Raw genomic sequence first — 22,568 nt, 5'->3', positions numbered from 1 at the left:
CTCAAATCATTTTTAAACTAAGGTTTCTTCTTGTTGTAGTATTAGATCCTAGCACATTGAAGTATAATATTAAGATTGGCCTGGTTTCACACCCATTCAGCTAGAAATCCAAAGTCATCGAAGTATTACGAAATGATTTTTTGTTCATTATACAGAACAACTATTATGCGTCACATAAGAGTTGTCGAAGCACCTAGATTAAATGAAATCAGAGGAAATTAAAAGAAAACAGAGATTAATAGAGTCAAACCAAGTGGTGCATATTGCGGTGTAAACATGTTCCGTTAGTTCGTATTTTGTCTTCTTTGTACTAATTTAATTGATCCTCATTTTCAGATATGTCAATTATCAATCTATCACCTTTTCCGAAAAAATTAAAAAATCATCAATCTATCATTATTAACAAACAAAAAAACAATCCTTCAAAAGAAATATATCATTGTAAACAATCGTAGTACCTTAATGCCCTTGGGCGTTGGGAATACGTAATTTGGCTAACTGTTTCTACTCTTAAATTATATCCTACCAACCAAGTGACCTTAGTATAATGGTTGCTCACTTTGTCTCTGGACCAATTGATAGGAGTTCAATCTTCAATTTTTGGGAATGGAAAGAGATTTTGACAAGCTTTTTACCCTTAAGTGGAGCACCCGGGGTCTCCTCAATTAAAAAAAAAAAAAAAAGTGAAGCCTCTCAAATAAGAGAATTAGTAAGTGCTATTGACAGCGGATACCTTGGTAGATAAAAAAAAAATTATATCCTACTAAAAACTAGAAAGAGAAAGACGGAGTAGTACTCTATATAAAACAGGCGTTAGGTGGAAAGCCGCCTTGAAATTAGAGCTACAAGTTGTATAAACAAAACAATGTTTTCAGTTCAATTTATAGAGCTTTGGTGATTTGCCCATTACTCTCCATTTCCAGTTTTCCACTGTCGTTCATGTCATCGCACCTACGCATTGGTATGTTTTTCTCTTTATTTATAAATTTCTTGTTTATGTTCTTGATGCTTTTCAACATTTTTTTTATGTGCACTAATTTTAAAATATGTCTATATCAATTATATGAACTCGGCAGCCTCTAGAATCAAAATCTGTAAATCACAGGGGCTTTAGCCTTTAAGTATAACATGGCTACGGAAATTATCAAAATCTGTAAAATCACAGAGGCGAAGTGTTGTATCATGTTGAATTTGGATTGGATCATAGAAGTATCGATTACTTTTATACAGACTTAATTATCCCGTTTCTTATTAGTTGCAACACTGTACTAGAATTAAGGTTGACCAAATTAGTTGGAGCCCTCCTTCTTAATTAGAGTTTGATTCTTATCTTTTACAAAGTAAGATCCTTAAATTCCTTCACTTGCGAGGAGTGCTCATTTTATTCTTTTTAAAAAAGTTGCAATAGCTTCCCAAAAAATAAAAAAGTTGCAATAGACGTTAAACTTTGTGTTGCAAGAATGAGAAACATAGGTAAGTATATTTTAAGGCTGGTTCGTTATCGTTTTTTATTTTCAATTTTTTTGAAAATCATAATATGAAAACCAAAAAAAAGTAGTTTTCAGTATTTAGTTGTCAGTTTTCAAAATTAGCATGATTAGTATCATTATGAGTTTATGACCAAGTTTAAATTTATAATATTACTTATATCATATGATTCTAAAATCATAAAAACCACAAACTAAAAACTTACCGTAATCCCGAACGGACCCTTAGTTTAAGTTGGATTTAGACTTTAGAATCATATTTGATTTATGATTATCATTGTCTCATATTCTTAAATAGTAATAGACTAGGTATGAATTTTTCATGATAGGCATTTGAGAGAGGGTGTCACATATCACAATAATAGGTGCACAATGGATATTATTAATTTAGGTTTACAAGTTCAGCCCTCATCATGCTTCTAAAGTGAAAATGACATTCATACTTAGAGCATCATAGTGACGTCCAAGCCATGATAGAATACGGTGGCAAAATACTTCCTCCACTCCATATTCACCGTGGTTTTCACTTTTAGACTTCAAACGTTGATAGTTGATATTTTTCAAAATATATTAACAAAGTTGGAAATCAACGAGAAAGTATCTCATGAAATACACTTTTGTGAGAAATCTAATAGGGTGAAAGTTCGGTATGCGGTTTGGATTAAGGCCTAATCCAATTCGATTTGAATAAAATTTGGATTTTAATTTTTCAATCCGAATCCAAACCAATTAGGGTTTGAATCCGATCCAATCCAATCCGAAATTTCATACTCTAGATTGGATCCGATCCGAAAATCCGATTTTTTTTAAAACTTTAATTTTTCGATGAAATAAATTAAGCACAACATCAACCTAGTAGATTTAGGAAATGAGGAATTAAATGCAGTTAGTGCTTTAGGGGAAGGATTGAAGTTATATGTGTATTGGACTATGGAGTAGGTTTTTTTATAATAAAAAATCAGTTAAGCACTTAAGCCCAATTCAGATACATAATACAAGGCATATTACTATTCGGTTATATTATTGGATTTTTGGATCCAATTACCCTCAATCCAATCCGATCCGAAAATCCAATTTTTCAAAAGTTCTCAATCCGAATCCAATCCGAGCACAGTTCGAATCCGATCCAAATTACTAATTTGGATTGGATTGGATTGGATTTTAGATTTTATCCGAATAACTTTCACCCCTAAACTCTAATAAAAAAATGATATACGAAATTTCCTTATAATTTTTTTTGGCACAACGGTACCAATAGCTGAATTCTAATAAGTTGACTTTTTTACTTCTTTTTTATTTGATCTTTTTCCCTCTCTCATGTTTAAGTTTTAACAAAAAAAATTCTTCGTTCCCTTCCTCAAATCAACCATCATCTGAAAAAATTATAGTATTTCACTTGAGTATAATAGAAATGACAATATTCTGCTTAATATTTATCCTCGATGGTAAAATTTGGGATTGAATCACACTAATTTTTTAAGATTTTTTGCTCCATAAGAAAAGAAGGGTTAGATGTAAGAAGAAGAGAGGAATAATCATGCCAAAAAGAGATGAAAAAGAAGCCAATAGGAGTAAAATAAAAATCCAGTGTAAAGTGTAGGTCAACATCGGAAACAAAGTCAAACCATCGGAATCCGGCTACTAGTATCTGTGTAACATAAAAAAAATTATAAAGTAGTTTTGTGCCTCATTTTTTTTATCAGGTATTTTTCACAAAAAATATATATTAAAAAGTAGTTTTCCGTGAATTTGCCAAATTTAGAATTGAAAACAATTACAGTTCAACCTTGATAAATGAACGTGATAATTAATATGAAATAGAAAGAGCATTAAACATCTCTAAGTACTACTCCCTCCATCGTGTAATATCGTGTCTACTTAATTTTTGGTGGGTTAAAATTTAAAATCTTTGATCGAATATTCTCATTTGTATATATAAAAAAACATATTCATTTGAAATTTTGTTAGATTTGTCTCAATGTGTAGTTTCATGATATTAATTTTTTATATTTTTTATTAATACGAAATTGAAGATATTAAAGGTCAAAGTTACATTTTGAAGACTGTGTATAAAAGAAACAAACACTGTATTATAGGACGGAGGGAGTATTATGCAATCACTTGTTCTAAACTTCTAATCTACGTTTCTCATTTTATGAGGGGCCAGTACTTAACATTGGTGTGAGGTCACCAAATTAGTGGGACAAGTAACACTATAATTCATTAATTTTAGGTGCATGAAAATTTTCCATATACTATTATATATTCGCGTCAGGTGTCAACTATCAATGCAGCTACCTAATAAAGATGCTACTATGTATATAAGGATGAGCTTGTCTTGGCAACCAACCGTTTGAGTCTCTTAGGGGACTCAAACGGGGGTAATTTGGTCATTTTATGCATTGGAAGATTTCACGTGCATGTGGCTGACATTTGCTTAGTACCAATGCTAGGTTATAATTGTACCATTCTCCGAAAATATTGATACCTTGGTCCCAGTCCTGATAACATTTGATACCAATGTCAGGTTATAATGGTACCATTGTGTTTTATTTTGGGTGTTTGAGTCTTTTTTGGACTCAAACCGTTGGTTATTGTCTTGGCAACCAACCGTTTGAGTCTCTTAGGGGACTCAAACGGGAGTAATTTGGTCATTTTATGCGTTGGAAGATTTCACGTGCGTGTGGCTGACATTTGCTTAGTACCAATGCTAGGTTATATGGTACCATTCTCCGAAAATATTGATACCTTGGTACCAGTCTTGATAACAATTTGATACCAATGTCAGATTATAATGGTACCATTGTGTTTTATTTTGGGTGTTTGAGTCTTTTTTGGACTCAAACCGTTGGTTACCAAGCCTTTCTTGTCTTGGCAACCAACCGTTTGAGTCTCTTAGGGGACTCAAACGGTGGTAATTTGGTCATTTTATGCGTTGGAAGATTTCACGTGCGTGTGGCTGACATTTGCTTAGTACCAATGCTAGGTTATAATGGTACCATTCTCCGAAAATATTGATATCTTGGTACCAGTCCTGATAACAATTTGGGGTCAAATAGGAATTCCGCCCCATTTCCGTCCAACTAGGACGCGATGGAATGAAAATCATATTCGTAATGCGTGGTGGAGTAGATGTGGATTTTATGTTATCCCGTCTTTTTTCCCCTTCATTTCATACTCTAGATCTCTATTAAATAACATATTATATATTAGAATATCTTTACAAATATATTAAAAGACGTTCTTATCATAGAAATGGTATCATGTGTTAATCTTCTCATGCTTCTAATACTCATGTTTATAATCTCATTTAAAAATATTAATAATGTATAGTTACTAAGATTTGAACACATTATTTTTAAAATAAAATGTAAGAGTTTACCCACTAATCTACTACAACTTCAATGCTTAATATTTCAAAGTATAACATAATAAAATCTTATAATAATATGTAATTATAAAAACATAGACAAATTTTTTAATTTCTAACACATTATTATGTAATAAATTCTCTGACCCTAATTCTATTGAGATTGTTATTTTTATCCCTAATTCCTTAGAAGTTTTTTTAAAACCACTTATAACATCCATTTTCATATTTTACACTGGACAAAATATTACGAAAAGTCAATTAAATTAATTATGAAATTTATGAATAATAATATCTTTAATATTGTAAATGACTCCAAACAACGGACCAAAAATACTAGTTTCTTATCAAAGTGTGAACGGAGTTTACCTTCACGGCAACAAGAGTCAACAGTCAACAGGTTTTGGTTTAGCAAGTTTCTTGTCCTTGCCTTCATTTACAATAATAAATGAGAAAAAGACGGCAATTAATGAATGTTCATTCCCATAATTTCCGTCCACTTTTTAATTATCGGCGTTAAAATTTCACTCGCTACTCGCTAGCTTCAACAGCATTCTCACTGGTGATGGGTTTGATCACCAAATTTTCATACTTACTCAAGTTTTGATCATTTCATGATCAAATGCATCACCTCCACCCCACTCATGAACAAAAAAATTTATCAAACTCTACTCTATCTTTCCTACTTTTCACTACCCCACCTCAACTTTCTCTCTCCTATTTTTCTTTCCTACTTCAATAAATTATATAATTTACATATTAAAAATAAAGATGAATCATCTTATGATTACTTAAAATTATAATAATTAATTACCAAAATTAATTATCATTATTGGGTTATTAGTAAAGTAATAATTAATATAAATATTTTTAGAGAAAAATAATGTATAAATATTTTTAGAGAGAGAAAGGTGAGGAGGCGAAGTGTTTTTTTTGTTCTGAAAATATCAATATTGGTATCATTTTATAGAGGAGAAAAAAAATATGAATTTTGGTATTCTTTTTTTTTTTTAAATAGGAATTTTCTGGGAAATTCCGTGGAAATTTCCACGAAATTTCCCCAAAAAACACAGCAGCAGCCACGTGACAGCTTGCCACTGGCTGGCTGTGTGTGACAATGCAATTTTTGTCTTCAATTTGCACCGTTCAAGCTTGTCACATGGTGATGAGTTTTTTCACATGGTGAGCAATGACATGATATGTCACTTGGTGATAGGTTTTGTATCACCAATGTGATGCTTGTTTTTTTTGTTCAACCCAAAATTTCTGATTTTGGTGATGGATTATATCACCATTGGGAGTGCTCAGAGCACTCCCAATGGTGATGGGTTTCATCACCAAATTTTCCTACTTACTCATGTTTTGATCATTTCATGATCAAATGTATCACCTCCACCCCACTCATGAACAAAAAAACCATCAAACTCCACTTTCTCTCTCCTACTTTTCACTACCCACCTCAACTTTCTCTCTCCTATTTCTCTTTCCTACTTCAATAAATAATATAATTTACATATTAAAAATAAAAATGAATCATCTTATGATTACTTAAAATTATAATAATTAATTACCAAAATTAATTATCATTATTGGGTTATTAGTAAAATAATAATTAATTACAAAAAATTAATTATTATTATCGCATGGCGGGTAAAATAATAATTACTTACGATAATGTAATTATAATTATCGCGTATTAAGTCCAGAAAAATTATTATTATCGGATAATTACTTTCATTAGTCGATGATTAATTACTAGTAATCGAAAACGCAACATCAATCCATTAACAACAATCAAAAGATGATTACACACGCAGAAATGAAAGCACAACTAGAGGCAAATCTGATTAAAGCACAACTAACAACCCCTACGTCCATAGCATTTCCAAATATTTTCAATCAAATCTGATTTTAGAGCTAGGTGAACATGTTTGTCACGCACCGCTTCCCTTTTTGTGAAGTAGAGCTCCATGTCAAACGGACGTTCGACATTGTACACGAAAGGCTCATCTTCTTCTGAAGTGGCGCTTGTACTAGCTCTTTGCTGCGGGCGATCAGCGATGAACTCGGATGGATCAGTATAATTAAGATAATTGTGTCGTTCATCTTCGACTATCATGTTGTGCATGATGATGCAAGCCTTCATGATAATATGCATTGCGTCCTCGTCCCATACGAGAGAGGGATGTCGTACAATTGCGAATCGAGATTGCAAGACTCCGAATGCGCGCTCAACGTCTTTACGAGCTGCCGCTTGATGTTGCGCAAATAGTCTATGCTTGTCGGTTTGTGGAAGAGTAATACCTTGAATGAAAGCAGCCCATTGTGGATATATGCCATCAGTGAGGTAGTAGCCCATGTTGTATTGATGACCATTAACCGTGAAATTAACCGTGGCGCTCGGCCTTGCATGACATCATCAAAAACATCGGAACGATGTAGAATATTTAGGTCGTTACACGAACCAGGGATGCCAAAGAAGGCGTGCCAAATCCAAAGATCTTGTGACGCAACGGCTTCAAGTGCAAGGGTTGCTTTACCACTTCGGCCTTGGTATTGCGCTTTCCATGCTGCTGGACAGTTTTTCCACTCCCAATGCATGCAGTCAATGCTTCCGATCATACCAGGAACCCACGTCGCTCACCATTTTGAAGGAGTCTCTGCAAATCAGATTCGGTCGGTCTCCTTAGGTACTCCTCACCGAAAATTTTGATAACCCCTTCTGAGAATCTTATGAGGGATGTTCTTGCAGTGGTTTCGCCCATACGTAGATATTCATCTACTTGATCAGCCGCCATCCCGTAGGCTAACATCCTCAATGCTGCCGTACATTTCTGAAGTGGTGACAAGCCTAGTTCCCCCTTTGCATCCCTTCGTAGCTCAAACCACGTGTCGTTCTCCTCTACAGCATTCTTTATTCGCAAAAACAAGTGCTTTTGCATGCGAAATCTACGACGAAATATTCGACTGTTGTACACAAGATGTTCAGCAAAGTAGTCATTGTATAGGCGTTGATGACCTTCTTCATGCCCTCTTCGGACCCTGATAACAACATCTCCATTTTCGTCGACCACCCTACGACGTCGTCGGGGTGGCCTTTCAGGAGTTGGCATCACAAAATTAGCGAATTCAGTGACCATATAATTGTCGATCATGGCGTCTACTTCTTCAAATTGTTGTCTTCTCTTCTCATCATCATCATTAGATTCAGAGGAAGAGGATCTGTTAAAGAGACGATAAGACATGTTGATGGTGTTTGATGTATATGTATTTTATGTGAGTAAGGTGTGATGGTCTTGTTTCGAAGTCATGGTAGTTATAGAGCTTTCCAAGCAAATGATGTCCACAAATTTTCCCAACACTGTATCCATGTGAATTTTGCATGTTTGTACAATTCATAATTTAAAGTATGAATAGACAAGTCTATACTTTGTGCTCATAAAGTCAGTGACATTATGACTGTTATTTTTGACTAGTCTTTTCAGGATATTGAGAATCATTATTACTTTTAAATGCAAAATAAATGCATGAGAGTCTCACCACAAACACATTTTACATTACATAATATCGAAATTACATAATACAACCACAATAGCTTTAATATAAAGGTACATTAAACAAAAACAATAAACAAAAACAATAAGAACCAATTACAACGGTAATTGGCAACAATTTTACATAATTAAAATGACAAACTAACTTGTCCATTAATCGTCCTGATTTCCATAAATTTCTTGCATCAACTTGTTCTTGAAAGCCTCTTCCTGTTGACTAAGGTTAGATCTTGCAAGCAACGTCTGTAGCATATCCCATTTTATTTTCAGATTTTGAGCTTTGATATGTTGCTTCTCTAATTCCAACTGCTCACCCTACGCCTTTCTCTAGCCTTTTCGAACTCTAACTTCTCCTTTTGTAAGTTAATATCTACACCTCTCATTTCAGCATGTAATTTGAGATTCTCACCCAAACTCATAGCAACTTCCTCAGAGCATGATGAGGTGGCTTTCCCTTTGAACTTCTTTGCTTTAGCTTGTTTCACCCCACCAGGTCGAACAATACCCCCAGACATAAAGGCCCTACCACCAGTAGAATCATCGTCTACAGCAACTTCATCATCCTCATCAAGCCTTACCCTTTTGCCGCTTCCGCTACTATCCGGGTCAGATTCTTGGTAATGTTGGTTTCCTCGTCCCTTAGACTCTTTGGGAGGTACCCGAATCCTAGTTTTCCATTTTGGGTAAAGGAACAGGCTCTCAAATGCTTTCTCGTAGATGAAATTGCAATTTTCATGACGTCTCCACATAATATGTGCTTCGCGCCTAACATCATCATCAACCTGGCCACTCTTTTTGACCCTTGCCACTTCCTCGAGGTACCCAACCCACTTCAGCACATCTTTAGCCATCCGGGACCAACGACTCCTTATAGAATTAGGAGTTCTTTCCGGTAATTCATGAGGTCGTGATTGTCTAGCCAATTCATAAGATGCAAAAACTTTCCTCCAGAGTTCTGCTCCTGTTTGGTTTGTTCAATAGTAGCATCAGTGCAATGTTCCATGTAGCAAGAAATAACAGCCTCCTCCTCTCTTACCGACCAACTCATTTGCTGCAGCTGCTTTTGTAGTGGCATTGGGAGTCTTCTTCTTTTTGGATCTCACCACCACTGGCGGAGTTAAGATCGGCTCTATCGTCGTTGGATGTGTTTCTTCTACATCATCATCTTCCTCACGCAACACTTCATTACTGCTACACTTGACCCCCAACAACTCCAAAATATGGTTGTGTAGAATTATTATCAGTGTATGAATCTTGTACTGAGGTATGATAGCTCTGACTCTCATTGAAATTTTGGGATATATCTTGGTGAAAGGAAGGTGTAGGATTTGAGCTACTAGAATTATGTTGAAAATTTGAAGGAATTCCCTCATCATTTGCATCAACACTTGAAAATTGGGATGAGAAGCAAATTCTGGATCAAAATTTAAATTATTTTCGTTCCTTGAAAGTTAGGATTGTTAGGATCCATGACTAATGTTTTCGGGTTAATAATAACAACAACAACAACAACAACAATAATAATAATAATAATAATAATAATAATAATAATAATAATAATAATAATAATAATAATAACACCAAGTGATATTACTAATAATACTAATAATACTAATAATAACGAAAAATACAATATTACTAATAATAATATAAAATAATAATAAAAACAACAACAACAACAACAATTGTGAACTTTGGTAATTTTATTTAGAGAGAGGAGGATTAAAGATTTTTTTTTTAGTAAAACAAGGTAAATATATTTATTAGAAAATATGATTTTTTTTTCCTCTTTTTAGGTGAGGAGGAGAAGGTAAAAAATTATAGAGAAAAATGATGTATAAATATTTTTAGAGAGAGAAAGTGAGGAGGAGAAGTGTTTTTTTTTTTTGTTCTGAAATATATCAATATGGGTATCATTTTATAGAGGGGAAAAAAATATAATTTTGGTATTTTTTTTTTTTTTTTGAAATACGAATTTTCTGGGAAATTCCGTGGAAATTTCCACGAAATTTCCCAAAAAGAGCACAGCAGCAGCCACGTGGCAGCTTGCCACTGGCTGGCTGTGTGTGACTAAGCTTTTTTTTGCTTCCTTTCTCACGGATCATTTGTTGATGGGTTTGCTCACATGGTGATGGATGACAAAATATGTCATCATGTGATGGGTTTTCTCTCACCATTGGGAAGCCTGTTTTTTTTGTTCACCCCAAATTTGCTGATTTTGGTGATGAGTTATGTCACCATTGGGAATGCTCTCAGTGAAGGGGTGAGAAAGATGGTATCTCCTAAAAAGTCTAATATACCTTTAATGATTTAAATTCCTTTATATATTTAATAGTCTTCTCTTTTTCCTACTTATCATATATATTGAACAAGTTAATAATGAAATTGAATTTCAAATTCAATTAAATATTAAGTTTAAAAAGAATGATTTCCTCAATATGTGAGAAAAACTCTGATAAAAAATTAAATTGACAATGTAACTTGATTGAAACAATCCGTACAAAAAAAATAAAGACTTGAATCTATTTCATATTAATAAGTAAATGATAACATTTTAAAACTTAAATGTTGATTATTATTCAATAATCTCTATTATGTTAATTAAACTCTTCCACTTTATTAATATTCAACGATTGAATCCGATACACAAATTCTTGCACTTTATTAATATTCAACAATTGAATCTGATACATAGATTCTTACCCTTTATTTACACACGGGCTTTCTTCTGCTTTGTATTTTCTTCACTTATATAATAGAGATTTGAATAATGATGAACAAATAATAATTAAAAAATTAACGAAACATATATTTAAATTGTTAAAAATCATTATAAATATTTATTCAAATCCAATATTTTGTAGCACTGATGAATAATTAATTGAGAAAAAGAGTGTTAATATGACCTGCACGCATAGCATGCAAAAAATACTACTTTATATTTTATAATAGGTGAATTTACCTACCAATTTATATATTTGTCATTCTCTTCGTATTTATTCGATGAGGAACAATATTCCCAACTTACATGTAGGTTAAGGATGAGGAGCTAGCTCATGTGGTAGAGCACTCCCCTCTGATCCTTGAGGTCAGGGGTTCGATCCTTACCCCTAACATTATGTTGGGGTATTTCCGTAGCATGCTTTGCATGCTTTACCAGCCAATGTGCTGGTAGTTCCTACACGGCTAGTAGCCTTTAGGGGTGTAAGCGGACTACGAAAAGTCCAGAGTCCAATCCAGTCCAGTCCAAACTTGTCGGATTGGACTGGACTGAAAATTTTTCGGACTGGATTCGGACTCAAATTTTCAAGTCCAAATATGTTTGGACTGGATTTGGAGTCATCCCTTTGGAGTCCAATAAGTCCAGTCCAGTCCAAAAATATTTTTATATATAATATATATATAATGTGTATACTAAAAAAAATATACTATTTTTAAAATTTTGGAGTTTTCAACCTTACCTCTCTAAATATTTCAACTGGCGCCAAACAATTTTACTTGGCGCCAGATTATTGCACTTAGCTCCATTTATTAAATAAGTAAATTATACTAGCAGTATTGCAGTAATAGGCTAGTAGCCGACTAATTTTTCTCACTTCATTCCCCAGTCTTTACTACTCGCTTCCTCTTACTCTTCATTTTCTTTATACCTCGTTGTCTTGACTCTCGCATTTTCTATTTCTCCCTCAGATTAATTCTCATTCTCTCTGCTTCCTCTCAACTTAGATCAAAGTAAGCATCTAATTCAACTTTTTATTTATAGTATTTTACTTTAACTTAAGCTTTCAATCTAATTTGTGGATATTGATAATTGAATAAGTGAAATGCTCAAGCATCTCAAAAAACGTTGTGAATCATTGAATCTAAATCGGGAAAAAAGATATAATAATCGGACTGGACTGGATTCAGACTCAAGAAAAAATTATCGGACTGGATTGGACTGGACTCAAAAAATATTTGGATCGGATTGGACTCAATTTCTCGAGTCCAAAAAACTTTGGACTGGATTTGGATTTGGCAAAGTCCAATCCAGTCCAATCCACTTACATCCCTAGTAGCCTTGGTAGGGGTTAGCCCTTGGACTGACTTAATTTCTCAATAAAAAAAACTTACATGTAGGTTAACAGCTCCGAAATTGAGCAATACTTTTAATGCATTTCTTATCCTTTCTGCTTTGGTGTGGTGTGGTTTATACTCCACCAATTCCTGCTTGTATTTTGAGGCCATTTACATTTAAATCATTTACAGATAGTATAAAAAAAGGTTGCTGATTACTTAAGTATGATCGATTTTCTGCAAAGAAGTAGAATACCATTTATCTATATACTGCTACCATATTCATGCTTATATCTGCACGTATCCACTGCCATACATGATTTTAGAGCTACCTAAATTCTCAAGAATTCTAAAATAATAGTATCAAGAAATGTTAATTTCAAGCTAGGATTCTTTAGTCATCCGAACATGAAAATCAATATCTTGGTGTCTGCTAGACTGCTACAACAAGGTTTCGGCCATTGATTGTATATGGGTAGCAAATAGGAAGAGCCGCCTACATTATTCCTCGGATAGGGGCGGATCTGTATGGGGTCTTGCGTGGCGCGTACCTCACAAAAAAACATTTACAATTGAGCAGTTTTGTGAAGAAGATAAAATGATTCCATAGGTCTTTTAATACTCATACAAAATGGGCTTTGCTCTGTTGGCTTTTCTGTGATTACATATCATATAAACTACTCGCATGAGATCTTCTGACTTCTGCCCACTGTTCAAATCCTTACAATGAAATGACTAACTGCCATCTTTTTCATTTATATTCTTTTACATAATTTAGCAATTACTCGTAATTGTTTTAGTCGTTTATTTGTTCATTGACTCAACTAATCTAACCTTTGGCCTTCATTTCTTCTTTACTGTTTTGCTTTTCGATTTTTCTGGTACAAAGTTAGGACAAAGTTACTAAATTATTATTCTAGAAATATTTTGACACATGAGCTCGCGGTTAGAAAATTGGAATTTCATGTATTAGTGCATAACATGATAATTCATTATTTTTTCACAATAATATAATGATATACATATACTCCTATAGTCCTATACTCCTATCTGCATAAATTCCTATTCTCATTCCTCCTTTATATTGGGGTTCATGTAACAGGTGCACATTAAGCTAATGACTTCTATACATGTCTTATTTCTTCTCTGCTGCTACTTTAGCACCTCATGCATAGCCATCAACAACATCACGTCATCAACTTTCCTACAAGATTCTGATACTATAGTGTCTAACAATGGCAACTTCACTTTGGGTTTCTTTAGTCCCTCAAATAGCACGCACCGATATATTGGGATTTGGTTTAATAAGGTATCAACAAATGATGTATTTTGGGTGGCAAACCGAAATAACCCACTTAATGATTCCTCCGGTATCATGAATATATCTGCAGATGGAAATCTGCAAGTATTGAGTGGGAGAAATGACATCCTTTGGTCGTCAAATTTATCCATTCCTTCAGCTAACACCTCTTTCTCAGCACAGCTTTCAGATGCTGGCAACCTTGTTCTGTTAGCACACAACTCGACAGATAATTCTGATGCCAACGGCACTATTGTATGGCAAAGTTTTGATCATCCTACAGATTGTATCATGCCAAACACACAGTTAACTATTACTAGTTCTAATATGAAAAATGCTTTAAAACCATGGAAGAGCCTTTCGGATCCATCATTTGGAAGATATTCTCTAGGAACTGACTCTTTTACTCACTCGCAAGTGGTTATTTGGGATGGTGATCGTATACATTGGCGTAGTGGTCCTTGGAATGGTAATATCTTTCTAGGATTGTTGTATACTGATGAAGCTACAAACTATGCCAACACTTTTATTCGCCAAAATGACAGAGACAGGACAGTTGATATTGTCTATACTGGTGCAAGTACTCTGGCCTTTTCACACTATGCATTAACCTACGATGGAACAATAAGTGAGAAATGGTGGGATGGAGAGAAATGGCAGTATGTTTGGGGGGCCCCAGCAGCAGAATGTGATTTGTATGGTTATTGTGGAGCATTTGGATCCTGTAGTTCTTTAAGATCTCCTGTTTGTAAATGTTTAAAAGGCTTCACACCAAACAATCCAGAGGAATGGAGGAGCAGAAACTGGACTAATGGGTGTGTTAGGAGGACATCATTGCAATGTGGCATTGAAGGTAGTAAAGAAGATGGGTTTTTAACATTAAGGAATGTTAAAATACCAGACCACACAGAGTGGTCAGTGGGAGTAAATCAGGTTGATTGCCGAAGCCAATGTTTAACTAATTGTTCGTGTTTAGCTTATGCTTATGACGCTGGTGCTGGATGTATGTACTGGAGCAGAGACTTGATCGATATTCAAGAATTTACAAGTGGAGGGTTGGATCTTTATCTTCGTCTTCCACATTCAGAGCTAGGTAAAGAGGCCACAGCTGTTTTCTACATCCTTCATTTCCCTTTGAATTCCTACGAACGTATTCTTTTATTGGGGGGTTACAAAGCAATTCTTCTACTTTCTAACAGGTACCAGTAGCAGGACAAAAGTTATTATCATAGTTCCAGTTATTGTTGGCAGTATTGCAGTAGCTGCTTCCATATACTTTCTGTGGAGAATCATAACTGAAAGAAAAGGTAATTCTTGTGATGTAATCCTTATATCAAATAAATATCGTTCTGGCTTTACATCGAAAAGAAAAAAGGGGCGGCTAATCTGACATGTCCTGCTGATTTACCTTTCTTGCACCAAGAGCTTTTATGATTAAGAAACATTATTGTCTTCTTTGTTACAAATCTGAAAAAAGGTAATGGAAATCCTCTTGTTCATTCGAATTTACGAGCCATATGAAATTTATTTATCCTTTTTTCGAAGTTCAGTAACAAAGATATCTTCTAAATTCTGGTTTTCATTTGCCATCAAATATGTACATTGGATTATAAAGTTCGAAGGAAGAAAGAAGGGCTAGAGAATTTGGAGTACGGTGACAATAGGCACCAAGTTCAACTCAAAGAGTTACCACTGTTTGAATTCAGAAAGCTTGCAATTGCAACTAATGACTTCCAAGATGTTAACAAACTTGGACAAGGTGGTTTTGGGCCAGTCTATAAGGTAACATAATGGTTGTTGACTTTGTTGTAAAACATTGAGATTGCGTGATCATATTAGTAAATTGGTATTCATATTCTTCATGCTTAATTATTAGGGAATATTGGAAGATGGACTACAAATAGCAGTTAAAAGACTTTCTGTTGCTTCTGGACAAGGCTTAGAAGAGTTTATGAATGAAGTAGTGGTTATCTCTGAACTTCAGCACAGGAATCTTGTAAAACTTCTAGGTTGCTGTGTACAAAATAACGAAAAAATGCTGATATATGAATACCTGCCTAATAAGAGCTTGGACTTCTTTCTTTTTGGTACGTAGCCTTTTGTTTTCTTTAATCCTACACCATGGTTGGCAATCTTGCCATCTCTTGAAACTTCGCTTTCGTAACAAAATTCAGATCCTGTCAAGCGAGAACTTCTGGACTGGCAGAGGCGTTTCACCATCATTGAAGGCATAAGTAGAGGCCTTGTATATCTTCATCGAGATTCTAGATTAAGGATTATTCACAGAGATCTTAAAGCAAGCAACATTTTGTTAGATGAGGACCTTAACCCAAAAATTTCAGACTTTGGGATGGCTCGTATCTTCAGTCATAAACAGAATGTAGATAATACTAGAAGGGTAGTTGGAACATAGTAAGTGCTGCGAATTCCATCCTTCTCCTTGACTTCTTTTTATATTTTTAATCATGTTTTTTTCAACTTCTAAAAGCGTTGTGTTTCCATAATGCAGTGGGTATATGTCTCCTGAATACGCAATGGAAGGTCACTTCTCTGAAAAATCTGATATCTACAGCTTTGGCGTGCTGCTGCTAGAGATAATGACTGGAAAAAAGAACAGTAGCTTTTCGTTTGAGGAGCATTCACTAACCCTTCTAGGATATGTAAGTCTCCAAAACCTTTTATCCCACGTCTTTTTTTACTTGCTACATCTTCCATAAACGGATATCTGTTTTTACTTGCCACATTTAATTAATTGGTAAAACACCCACCAAAAATAAAAGTAGTCCCCTTTATTTTGGTCATCTTCTTGTGTATAACTCCCAAATATTTGTCATTTTTTCTCATATCCTAAATACTCGTGCCCACAACAAACAACAATATAACAAGTAATTAAGTCGGAAGGAGTATAACAACAACAATACTCCTTCGAAAGACAGGGTTTTTCTCCTCTTTTAGAGGGGAATTTCTACAGGTTACAATCCGGGATACTAGATCTAATGGACTGCCGTTAAATTATTTTGTTGGTGAAGAATTATGCGGGATCACAAAGGTTATCAATTTTTCGAATACGGTCAGATGAATCCGACGGAAATCATCCTCACGACTACAAGGGATTGTTAGATCGTCTCTCCAACAAGGCTGTATTTTCCAGCGATATAAGCGGGAGATGTTCCACATTGCAAGATTTGTTTGACGATCGTAGTTTTTATGAAGGAAATTTTTGTTTGATTCAACTTATGTATTTGTTTGATTCGATTGCTTATGTAGATGTCGTATGACTTTTTATTAATGAATTAATTTTACTATTCAAAAAAAAAAAAAAAAAAAAGTCGGAAGGAGTAATTACCCGTACATTAGATTTAATGAGATTGACACCTAAACTCCAGGTTCCTGATTATTTTTCTTAATGATTCTTAGGTATGGAAGTCATGGAATGAGAATGCCATTGCTTCTATAATTGATCCATTGATTGCTGATCCAGTCTTTTGGCCTGAGATTTTGAGGTGCATCCATGTGGGACTATTGTGTGTACAAGAATTTCCAGGAGATAGGCCCAGTACTTCTACAGTTTTGTCAATGATAAATAGTGAAATTCTAGATCTTCCAGGTCCTAAGGAACCTGGCTTTACCCGAAGACTGGTTTCTTCTGACAGTGAATCCTCTCAATTATTACACGGACAATACAGTTCATCGACGAGCAACAACATCTCGATTACTCACTTGAGTGCTCGATAATTGTTGATGTTACGGAAGAATCAATCAATTGTGGTATCATGTAAAGTTTAGGATCTGGCAATTATATTTCCTATGTTACTGTTGACAAAATATATGGAGATCTCCCGACACTGTCATGAGGTTGTTCGAATTTATACGCGGTATTGCATATATAGATGGCACTTCTCAACTTATTTTTGCTTATATGATATTGTCTGAACTTATCTTAACTTATTTGAATTTATTTGACCGTATTTGACATTATCTAAACTTATCGGAATTTTTCAGAACATATTTGTAAATGTGCCAAATTTGCTTATATTTGTTGAACTAAACTTATCTGAGCTTATTAAACCTTGTTTGAACTTACTTTTACTGAAAATAAGGTGACGAGAACAAACTCAGTAATTTTAGAGAAAATGGCGTGTTCTGGCAATACCTACATACATTGGATATAAATTAGGACTTTAGGTACTGTAATGCAATCTTGCACAATGTAATATATATGCTCTTTCCAACTCAATTCTATAAACAGGTACATCTGCGTTAACATACTACTAATATTATTGTACATTATGCACCAGCAATGTAGGAACTGATAGACTTCCCAAGTACTTCCCAAGTTTATCGAGCTGATAGACTTGTAATTGACATGTAATTTATGGAGGAACTTTGTTCAAATTCATGAGATTCAGTATCATTTGCTGTCAGCCGTTTAGTAAACCCAGGTTGTTCTGGGCATGGAAGATCTTTAATGTCACTAGCAAGCATTGACATAACCGTAGAGATGGTAGGCCTGTCTTTGACATGTTCCTGAACACACAATAGACCGACTTGTATGCACCTCTCAGTCTCCTTCCACAAAAGTGGATCAGAGATTACAGGATCCACCACTGGAAGAATATTACCCTCAATCCAAAATTTCCACACCTAAAAGCATTCGGTAAAATAATGAGCAACCAGTAAAATCATGAAACTCAAAATTCAAGACTTAATCGTTCCTCAGAAGAAAATAATGTAGCAAATTTTCATGACTTACATATCCTAGGAGCGTTAAGGACTGCTCAAACCAGAAGGCGCTGCTCCTTTTCCCTGTAATAATCTCTAGCAGTAGGACACCGAAACTGTAGACATCTGACTTTTCAGAAAAGTGACCTTCCATCGCATACTCGGGTGACATATAACCACTACATAGTCAAAAGTACAAAATCAAGACATACAAAACTTCACAAGGTACTTCATGAATTATATTTTTATTAGAATCAGATACAGTGGGCTATCACTGAGAAAGTAGGACTCAGGGTGCACTTAGGGAAGAGACTGAATAGAAATCACCTTAGTCAAAGCTGAAAATTTGTCCATGAGTGACTACTCTTTCAGCTCTATTGGAAATAGACACTTTGACAATTTGAGTAGGAGAATAACCATCTCCCATTCAAGAACGGATTTCTAGAATACTTACTATGTCCCAACGATCCTTCTGGTTTCTTCTTGATCTTGGCAACGTCCAAAGATTCGAGCCATGCCAAAGTCAGAAATCTTTGGATTCAGGTCTTTGTCCAATAAAATATTGCTTGCTTTAAGATCCCTATGAATAATTCTTAACCTGGAATCCCTGTGAAGGTAGACTAGGCCTCGGCAGATCCCTTCAATAATGTTAAAGCGTTTATTCCAGTCCAGAAGTTCTCGTTTAGTGGGATCTGCAGCAAGCCTAGTGAATATCTCTTAATATTGAACAACTAACACTACAAAAATGCTACGAGAATCCCAAAACGAAGAAAGTGCATTTCCAAGAAGATTCTCGAATGATGTAGGTAGAAGTAGAAAAGCAATACATACTGAACAGAAAAGCATCCAAGCTTTTATTAGGCATGTATTCATATATTAACATTCTTTCTTCTCCTTCTGTACAGAAACCAACAAGTCGGACGAGATTAACATGCTGAAGTCTGGAAATCACAACCACTTCAGTCATGAACTCTTTTAAGCCTTGTCCGTAAGCAGTGGAAAGTCGTTTTACAGCTATCTCTTGGCCATCTTTCAATGTTCCCTGTGAAAAAGAAAGGCATTTTGTCTTGGCTCATCAACTCCCTACTACTGCGAGTGTCAAGAAAGGTTTGAAATTACTGTATTTACCTTGTAGACCTGTCCAAAACCACCATGTCCAAGCTTTTGATTCTCATGAAAATTGCTTGTAGCAACTACCAGTGCTTGGAAATCAAACTGTGGTAATTCTTTGAGCTCAACTTGGCTCCTATGGTCTTTCACTTTACGATTCTCCACCATCTTTCTTGTGGTTACTTTTCAAGACAAGTAACAAACATTATTCAATGTCGGAAATATATTTAAAGAAAATTTTCATTAAGTAATTCTCTAGCTTCTAGATAATATGAGACAAATCTCCTTGATCATCTACTGACAGACCACTGAAGCAGTGTAAAGTCTGGACAATAACAAAAAAATTAAAGCTAAAACACCCTGTTCAGAGTATGATTCCACAATTTTCACAATGGTGTGTATAGTTGTTAATTAGTTGCAATTTACCTTTCCGTTGCATCAGCCACCTCAAGAGAAAGCAAATAAGTAAGACTATCAAGGCTGTACTGGAAATTATTGCTCCTGCAAGAACTGCTTTCTGTTTATGCTTGTTACCTGCAGACCAGAAAAAAGATTAAAATAACAGAGAAAATTCGGTCCTTGTTTCAAATTCTTTGAGTTACAAGGATTCTGCTTTTGAATTTAAACAGGCAGAATATGAGAGCTGAAGAAAAATCTAGGGAAGAAGAAGCAAAATGTGAAAGGAACAAAAGCTCTCTGCTCTTTTCAATTTTTCAAATTTACCTAGCTCCAAGTGTGATAGTCGCAGGAACAGATCTACTCCACCACTGGTAAGCTCTTGAATATCAATCAAGTCTCTACTCCAGTACAAACAACCAGCACCAGCATCGTAAGCATAAGCTAGACACGAACAATTATTCAAGCATTGGCTTTTGCATTCATTCAGATTTATTCCTGTGAACCACTCTGCAAAGTCTGGCAACTTGACCATATTTAGCACAAGGAAGCCATCTTGGCTCCCTTCAGCTCCACATTGCAAAGAAATTCTTCTAACACAACCATTAGACCAGTTTCCTTTGCTCCATTCCTCCTCACTTTTTGGTGTAAATCCCCTTAAACATCGACACATTGGAGACTTTAAGGAGTTGCATGTTCCATATGCTCCACACTTACCATAAAAATCACACTCAACATCTGGAGCTCTATATTTTGTCTTCCATTGCCTCTTTCTGAAATCCCACCATATCTCGTTTATCGTCCCATCATAGTCGAATGCATAGTGTGGAAAGGAGAACTTGTGTACTCCACTATATACCAAATCAACTTTCCCTTGGTTATTTTGCTGAATATAGGTATCAGCATCGTCAGTAAATAGATCAGCATCGAGCAATCCCAGAAAACTATTGCCGTTCCATGGACCACTTCGCCAGTATGGATGATCACCATCCCAAATAACTAATTGAGGGTGAGTCAGAGAATCTGTGCCTAATGAGAACCTTCCATATGATGGATCAGAAGGGCTCTTCCAACATTGTAACGCGTCTCTCATGTTGGAACCAGTCAGGCTAAGGTTCATTTCTGGCAATAATGAGTTTGTGGGATGAATAAAACTCTCCCACACAATTTTACTGCTACTTTCACCACTAGTCGTGTTAGTACAAAATTCTTGGAGAATCAGATTCCCGGAATTTAACAGCTGAACAACACGAGAACAACCGGATGTAGGTCGTGTTGAGATGTTTGATGACCAAAGAAAATCATTCTCCCCACTCGATACTTGAAGATTTCCATCTTCAGATATTCTTAGTACACCTGAGGAATCATGTAGGGGGTTGTTCCTATTTGCCACCCATATACAATCCATGACTGAAACCTTGTTATACCACACACCAAGATATCGATTTTTCGTGTTTGGAGGACTAAAGAATCCCAGCTTGAAATTACCATTTCTTGATACTATGGTTTTAGAATTCTTGAGAATTTGGGTAGCTCTAAAATTTTGTATGGCAGTGGATATATGCAGATATAAGCATGAACATAGTAGCAGAAAATAGATAAATGTTATTCTACTTCCTTGTAGAAAAACCATCATACTTATGTTATTAACAATTTATTAGTTGAAATGTTCAGCTACCTTTCTTCTTACTATCTATAAATGATTGAAATGTAAGCAAACTCAGAAGACATGCAGGTATTGGGGGTATAAATCATACCTGACTAAAGAAGAAAGGATAAGAAATGCATATTGCTCAATTATGTAGCACTTGAGAATTAATAATGGTATCATCGGCAGTCAAGTTAGCTAACCAAGTAAAGGACAGATGAAAGATGAGAAGCTAGCGAGTGTACTCTTAATACCAATAATTTCAAAGTAGATGGAGATTGTGGGAAGAAGACAGTCATTTATTGTCGTCCTTTTTCTCATTATCCTAATTGCTACCTAACGTAAACTTCCTCATTGAAGTGATTAACATGTTTTTTTTCCGTTTTCTCTTAGTTGTACTACCTAAAGAAAATGACACTCATTTTTACAGTAGTAGTGTAAATTTATGTTGAAAATATTAAATAAAACACATATATGGAGAAAACATTTCTCAAATAGAAATGGTACAAATAATTCAAAATATGACAAAAGAAAATATGGTACAACCATATAAAAACGAGTATAAGACATTAGTTTCTGTACAAGCGTGGAGAATAATTGTGTTAACGTGATATGGTCAACTCTGGCATTCAATATATATAATGTTTACAATATAGACCTATGACTAGTAAAAGATCATTCTACCCTTTACATATAATGTTATTCTAATACACCCCCTCAATCTTTGCCGGGTGAAACAACGGACAGATTGGTACGATATTTAGTAAACAAGTCAGTAGATAGGGTCTTAGTAAAAATGTCACCTGAGACTGAGTAGGAACATGTCGAACTATAAGACCTCCCTAGGCAACCATTATTTCTCGAACAAAATGATAATCGACGTCAATATGTTTGCTACGATCATGATGGACGAAGGAAATGGCCA

At 35.0% G+C, this 22,568-nt stretch overlaps 2 protein-coding genes and 1 pseudogene across 5 annotated transcripts; 1 reads left to right on the top strand and 2 right to left on the bottom strand.

Annotated features, from left to right (window-relative positions):
- Positions 1 to 333: 333 nt before the first annotated feature.
- Positions 334 to 17,745, top strand: LOC104898762 (G-type lectin S-receptor-like serine/threonine-protein kinase At1g11330). 3 transcript variants are annotated; one of them, XM_048647707.2, is made up of 9 exons: positions 761 to 961; positions 12,102 to 12,143; positions 13,570 to 14,860; positions 14,967 to 15,074; positions 15,383 to 15,549; positions 15,644 to 15,854; positions 15,942 to 16,179; positions 16,277 to 16,427; positions 17,185 to 17,745. In XM_048647707.2, exons 3-9 carry the CDS (start codon positions 13,585 to 13,587, stop codon positions 17,500 to 17,502), a joined length of 2,469 nt encoding a protein of 822 aa, XP_048503664.1. In that variant the 5' UTR covers positions 761 to 961; positions 12,102 to 12,143; positions 13,570 to 13,584; the 3' UTR covers positions 17,503 to 17,745. The 3 variants fall into 3 exon arrangements, with proteins under 3 accessions (XP_057252093.1, XP_048503664.1, XP_048503663.1); XM_057396110.1 differs by lacking the exons at positions 12,102 to 12,143; positions 17,185 to 17,745 and adding an exon at positions 16,797 to 17,069 and having other exon boundaries at positions 334 to 961; XM_048647706.2 differs by lacking the exon at positions 12,102 to 12,143.
- LOC104893297 (uncharacterized) lies at positions 6,622 to 8,001 on the bottom strand (annotated as a pseudogene).
- A 208-nt stretch (positions 17,746 to 17,953) lies between the features above and the next one.
- On the bottom strand, positions 17,954 to 21,912 carry LOC104898763 (G-type lectin S-receptor-like serine/threonine-protein kinase At1g11300). 2 transcript variants are annotated; one of them, XM_010685866.4, is made up of 7 exons: positions 20,323 to 21,904; positions 20,026 to 20,133; positions 19,618 to 19,781; positions 19,321 to 19,531; positions 18,944 to 19,181; positions 18,521 to 18,668; positions 17,954 to 18,411 (listed from the first exon to the last, which is right to left on the bottom strand). In XM_010685866.4, the coding sequence occupies exons 1-7, from the start codon at positions 21,629 to 21,631 to the stop codon at positions 18,106 to 18,108; spliced, it is 2,484 nt and encodes an 827-aa protein (XP_010684168.1). In that variant the 5' UTR covers positions 21,632 to 21,904; the 3' UTR covers positions 17,954 to 18,105. The 2 variants fall into 2 exon arrangements, 1 of the variants encoding a protein (XP_010684168.1); XR_002040430.3 differs by lacking the exon at positions 17,954 to 18,411 and having other exon boundaries at positions 18,529 to 18,668; positions 18,817 to 19,181; positions 20,323 to 21,912.
- Positions 21,913 to 22,568: the final 656 nt, after the last annotated feature.

The sequence above is a fragment of the Beta vulgaris genome, chromosome 7 (assembly GCF_026745355.1).
Source record: "Beta vulgaris subsp. vulgaris cultivar EL10 chromosome 7, EL10.2, whole genome shotgun sequence".
In the NCBI taxonomy this organism is placed as follows: domain Eukaryota; kingdom Viridiplantae; phylum Streptophyta; class Magnoliopsida; order Caryophyllales; family Amaranthaceae; genus Beta; species Beta vulgaris.
The sequence above is the reverse complement of the archived record's forward strand: the minus strand, read 5'-3'. Positions and strand labels throughout refer to the sequence as shown.

Bases quoted from the DNA above. Each gene is read 5' to 3' on its own strand.
- LOC104898763 (XM_010685866.4), bottom strand. From the start codon at position 21,631: ATGATGGTTTTTCTACAAGGAAGTAGAATAACATTTATCTATTTTCTG. The intron at 19,532-19,617 runs GTAAATACAGTA...TCTTTTTCACAG, and splicing joins GTTTTGGACAGGTCTACAAG to GGAACATTGAAAGATGGCCA. The intron at 18,412-18,520 runs GTAAGTCATGAA...GAATGCTTTTAG, and splicing joins CCTTAACGCTCCTAGGATAT to GTGTGGAAATTTTGGATTGA.
- LOC104898762 (XM_048647706.2), top strand. From the start codon at position 13,585: ATGACTTCTATACATGTCTTATTTCTTCTCTGCTGCTACTTTAGCACC. The intron at 15,550-15,643 runs GTAACATAATGG...CTTAATTATTAG, and splicing joins GTTTTGGGCCAGTCTATAAG to GGAATATTGGAAGATGGACT. The intron at 15,855-15,941 runs GTACGTAGCCTT...AACAAAATTCAG, and splicing joins CTTGGACTTCTTTCTTTTTG to ATCCTGTCAAGCGAGAACTT.